This window comes from Colobus angolensis, unplaced genomic scaffold (assembly GCF_000951035.1).
Source record: "Colobus angolensis palliatus isolate OR3802 unplaced genomic scaffold, Cang.pa_1.0 Scaffold149, whole genome shotgun sequence".
Taxonomy (NCBI): Eukaryota; Metazoa; Chordata; class Mammalia; order Primates; family Cercopithecidae; genus Colobus; species Colobus angolensis.
In genome coordinates this window covers 1,584,792-1,589,564 of record NW_012114588.1, presented here as the reverse complement: position 1 = coordinate 1,589,564, position 4,773 = coordinate 1,584,792, and the positions used below count along the sequence as shown (strand labels likewise).

General features: G+C 41.4%; 1 protein-coding gene across 1 annotated transcript in view; it reads right to left on the bottom strand.

Annotated features, from left to right (window-relative positions):
• The window catches only part of KIF1B (kinesin family member 1B), a 187,697-nt gene that overhangs the window by 54,931 nt on the left and 127,993 nt on the right, over positions 1-4,773 (bottom strand). The window contains exons 28-29 of the mRNA XM_011935843.1: positions 2,661-2,751; positions 352-470 (exon numbers count right to left, since the gene is read on the bottom strand). Of these exons, the coding sequence (XP_011791233.1) occupies positions 352-470; positions 2,661-2,751 (210 nt within the window). The remainder of the gene's footprint in view (positions 1-351; positions 471-2,660; positions 2,752-4,773) is intronic.

The following is a 4,773-nucleotide window of genomic DNA, read 5'->3' as shown; positions in this document are numbered from 1 at the left end:
CCAGGATGGTCTCGATCTCCTGACCTCGTGATCTGCCTGTCTCGGCCTCCCAAAGTGCTGGGATTACAGGCTTGAGCCACCGTGCCCGGCCAGGAACAATTTTTGACAATTTTCATGTTATATTCCTATCACCTCAAATTTCTACCATATTCAAAGTCTCTTCCTATAAAAAGATGGTATTTGAGATCACCCGGTCAAAATTTAATTTGTTCTATCTAAAATCAGTGATTAGGTAGCTATAAGATGATGGTGAAGTTTCTAAATCCCTCAAAAGATTTCTTCCTTTCCAGCAATTGAGAAACTAAAAATCAAAACAATACCATCAAAAATGTTTGCTTATCTGGGCCAAACCTGTTAAGTTCCTGTCCTTGCAGATGAAGCGGGTGCTGCTGATAATGCCCAAAGACTTCAAATACAATAGGCTTGGTTTTGATGTAATCCACAAACGATTCAGTGATCTCCACTGCAATCTACAGCCAAGCAAGATTAGGAAAAGATTACAAGAAAATACAGATTTCTGCTTCAATCAGAACTTTAGGTATTTTGATTTTTTTTGTCTGTTTGTTTTTGAGACAAGGTCTTGCTCTGTAGCGCACGAACAAGGCTCATTGAGCCTCACCCTCCCAGGCTCAAGCAATCTTCCTGCCTCAGGCTCCGGAGTAGCTAGGACTACAGGCATGCACCACCATGCTTGGCTAATTTAAAACAATTTTTTGTAGAGACAGCATCTCACTATGTTTCCCAGATCGATCTTTAACTCATGCGCTGAACTGATCCTTCCGCCTCAGCTCCCGAAGTGCTGGATTACAGGCATGAGCCACTATGCCTGGTCCAACTTTACTACTGCTGAGTGTCCAGAATCTGCTGGGCCTCTTGCAACAAAAAAACAGGGGATCCCCTATGTTGTTTTTAATTCTAAAGTAATTTTTCCAAGCTTCAGGTATTCAAGATCTTCCATAATTTGCCTCAACTGATCTTGGCCCCTGTTCCCCTTCCCATGCTTACCATTCTGGCTCACTCACTCACCTGCTGCTCCTTGCACCTGCTCTCTCTTCTGCTGTGCCGAGGACTGGCCCAGCCTGCAACCCTGCCTGGAAGGCACTTCCATACATCCATGCATGTACTGACTATGGCCTATGTGCCAGGCACAATGCCAAGTTTGACACACCTTTTCTTGCTTATACTACATCCTTCAGGGAGCTTCCTATCCCCTTTCTCCCCCCAACTATCCTCCCCAACAAAAAGTAACTATTTTAAGTTAGTTTTCCATTCATATAAATAACTTTCCCTTTCTCCACTCCCACTGCATTTAGTGAATATTTTCTCATGTTCATCTTTGCATGACTGGTGTTTATGTATGCATTTTATTTCCCCTATCGTAATTCGAAGCTCACTGGGAGCATCTGAGATTCATCTGCATTCCCCAGTTGTCAGGCACAATCCTTGTGCAAAGCAGCTGATCAAAGTTTATCAGATACATGCTTGCTTATATTTATATGAACATGAAAAAGAAGATAGCATATTTTGTGTTTGCTTTTTCCATCTTTGAAGTTCTCCTTTCCTCTCTTACTTTAGAGAGCAGACATGGTTAGCAAGAGAATGAGAGACAGTTTCATGTAGTAGTGAAGATCCTGTATGCCAGAGCTACATTTCTCTGAGCTGGAGTCCTATCTCTGCCTCTTGTAACACTGATGAGTAACTTTATTTTTATTACTACTTTTTTTTTTTTTTTTGAGATGGAGTCTCGCTTTGTTGCCCAGTCTGGAGTGCAGTGGCGCAATCTCGACTCACTGCAACCTCCCCCTCCTAGGTTCAAGCATTTCTTGTGCCTCAGATGGGGTTTCACCATGTTGGCCAGGTTGGTCACAAACTCCTGACCTCAAGTGATCCACCTGCCTTGGCCTCCCAGAGTGCTGGGATTACAGGTGTGAGCCACTGTGCCTGGCCTGATGAGTGACTTTAATTGCTCTATGCTTCAGTCATCTCAGCTAACACAGGGATTATCTTAATCTATGGTATAAAGGGAAAGACTAAATTACACAAAAACTCTCAGAACAGTGACTAACACAAAATAAACTCTCAAGTGAATGTTAGCTATTGTGATGAGGATAATGACTCTGGAACACAGCTTGAGTGAAATTCCATGTAAGAGAGGGAAGGATCTGTTTTCTTACTTCACGTAGGAATACAGTTGTAAAGGGCATTAATGTGTTAATTATACCACCAGTTGCAAGGAAAACAGACTCTAAATCTTAATTTAGCTATAGAAGGTATTTGATATTTTTTATGTTATTTGCAATTGAGCAACGTAAGTATCTTAGGGTTTAAAGGACAATGCATTCACTTTAACAAAACTCTTATTAAGCATGCTTATTTTTCTAGGACAGAAACACTAAAACAACTCATTGCATTCAAACTGATGGAAGATTTTATTGGCAGACCAACCCACATTCCACTCACTAGGCCCATTGTAATACAGACAAGAAGGCTTGCTGCTCAGGCCACTGTGGATGACCTCACCACTCTAGCCACGCCCTCTATTGTCTACGCCCCCCCTGCACAGCCAGTGACTTGTACCTCTTCTTATCACCCTTCCTTGGCTGAGAAAACCAAGGTACCAGAAAAACATACGTTTGGCAAAAAAAAGTCTGGTCACTTACATTCTGCACATGATAAAAGCCCAGGGGACTTCCTCTGCCATTGTTTTTGAGGGGCTCCGTGGAGAATGCTTCATCATGGCGATGCAAAAAGCTTCATAAAAAAATAAAAAGACTCGTGAACACTGTATTAAATGGTTTTATCAGAATCTGTTTCAAGAGCCCAATGTGGATCCTATAGAAAGAAGCATTCCACTTAAGCAGATTCTTTTATTTACATTTCCTTGTCAAGAACCTTTTCCGTATCACACAGAGGGTATTTTAGATTTTATTTCAAAAATGACTGAAAAATTAACTCATCCTACTTTAGATTTTATTTCAAAAATGACTGAAAAATTAACTGACCCTGATCACTTAGCTATATGGACGTATGTGCAAGAATGCTTTAAAGAGAGTGAAGAAGTGAATTCAATTAACTCCTCTTCCTTTGTAAAAGCTTTTTACTAAAAATAAAAACAATGTCATTTTGCACAGAAAAAAATTAGCAGACTCAAGCTTCCACAGTTAGTGCGAAAGCCTGTTGCTGGCATAGTTACCTAAGAGTCTGTTGTGGATTCAAATGTCACCTCTTCCAGGCAGTCTTTCCTGACTTACCCTGACAGTTGTGTGTTCCCACATTACTAGCAATGTTTTTTTCCTTAACAGCAATGATTTCACTGTAATAATATAGTTATATGCCTCTCCCCCCACCAGACAGCAAGTGTTTTCCCACAGGTCTCGACACATAGAAGATACTCTGGAAAAATCTGTTGAACCAATGGGCTATATTTAGTTATCTTCACAGATAGTGAGATGTTATTTTTTTCTCTCTCTCTCCCTATTATTAGTCTGAAATAAAAATAACTACACAGTTAAAGTGGACCCAATACAAAGATTTACTGCCAAATAGAAAAATCCATCAGAAGGACACCCCTTCCATGAAGAAAAAATGGAGAAAAAGAAAACATTTTCAGTTCGGGGGAGAGACCAGCAGTATGCACTTGTTGTCTTCCAAATTAGTTCACCAGTCTGAGAACACTGGCATGTTTTTGCCAAGTGCTCCAAATCCCTGATTCCTGTATTGCTGGCACTGCAGCATTCTTGGGGTTCCCTGGGGAAAGGTGAACTCATTCACAGTGCTCTGCAGCCATACCTTCCCGGCACAGGCCAGAGGAGCCACTGTAAAAACACGGACGCCTTTGAGGCTGCTTTCAACACAGGCAACATGCCCTTTCCCCCAGAGCTAACACCAGGTGGAGATGCCGCTCTTTTTAGGAGACTGCAGGACAAAGGTCAACTCACTATTATTGTCACTTCAGACATCAGTTAACCAAACAGATGTTTTCCATGAAAAACATGCCTGATTAGAATAGCAACAGTTCCAAAAAACAGATTCATCTGGTCAACACTATCCTGCCTTAAGTTTGAGGGTATGAGTGAAAACACATTAAATAGGTGACATTAATGCTCAATGGGTAATACTTCAACAATTATGAGCTGTAGCAAATAATATTAGTGGCTTACTATATAGTAATCACATTTAATTTAGATCACATTTAACTCCATTTTCTGTGATAAAACCTGTACAAAAGCTTTATAAACTGCACTAGGACCGATGGGAAGGCCAAGGCACATTCTGAGGGAAGAGGGATGGCAGAACCCAAAGCAGCCTCTTGGTGGCACCAGTAGCAATCTGAGGGCTATAGGTATGGAGGGGTCAGACTTCAATCTCTTGTACTGTGGCCCTTTCCAAGTACTGAAAAGACACATTGAAGTTTGGAGGTATTAAAACTGAAGATTCACAAAAAAGTGTTTTCCTGGGGCAGTCTTGAGAAGAAAGCATCTAGAGCACAGGGTTTGAGAGGGCCGCGGGAAACAGCAATCCTATGTGGATGACAAATGAGAAGTGTCACATCTTCTCCACATACTAGCTTTTCTCAGTTGATGTAGAATTTATCCTTCTTTACATTGTTTAAATTTTCCTTTTCCCGAGTATTAAATAGGCATAATTGGTGGCCAGATAAGCCACTGCTTTCAGTTTTATTTTTTTTTTTTGAGACGGAGTCTCGCTCTGTCGCCCAGGCTGGAGTGCAGTGGTGTGATCTCGGCTCACTGCAAGCTCCGCCTCCCGGGTTCA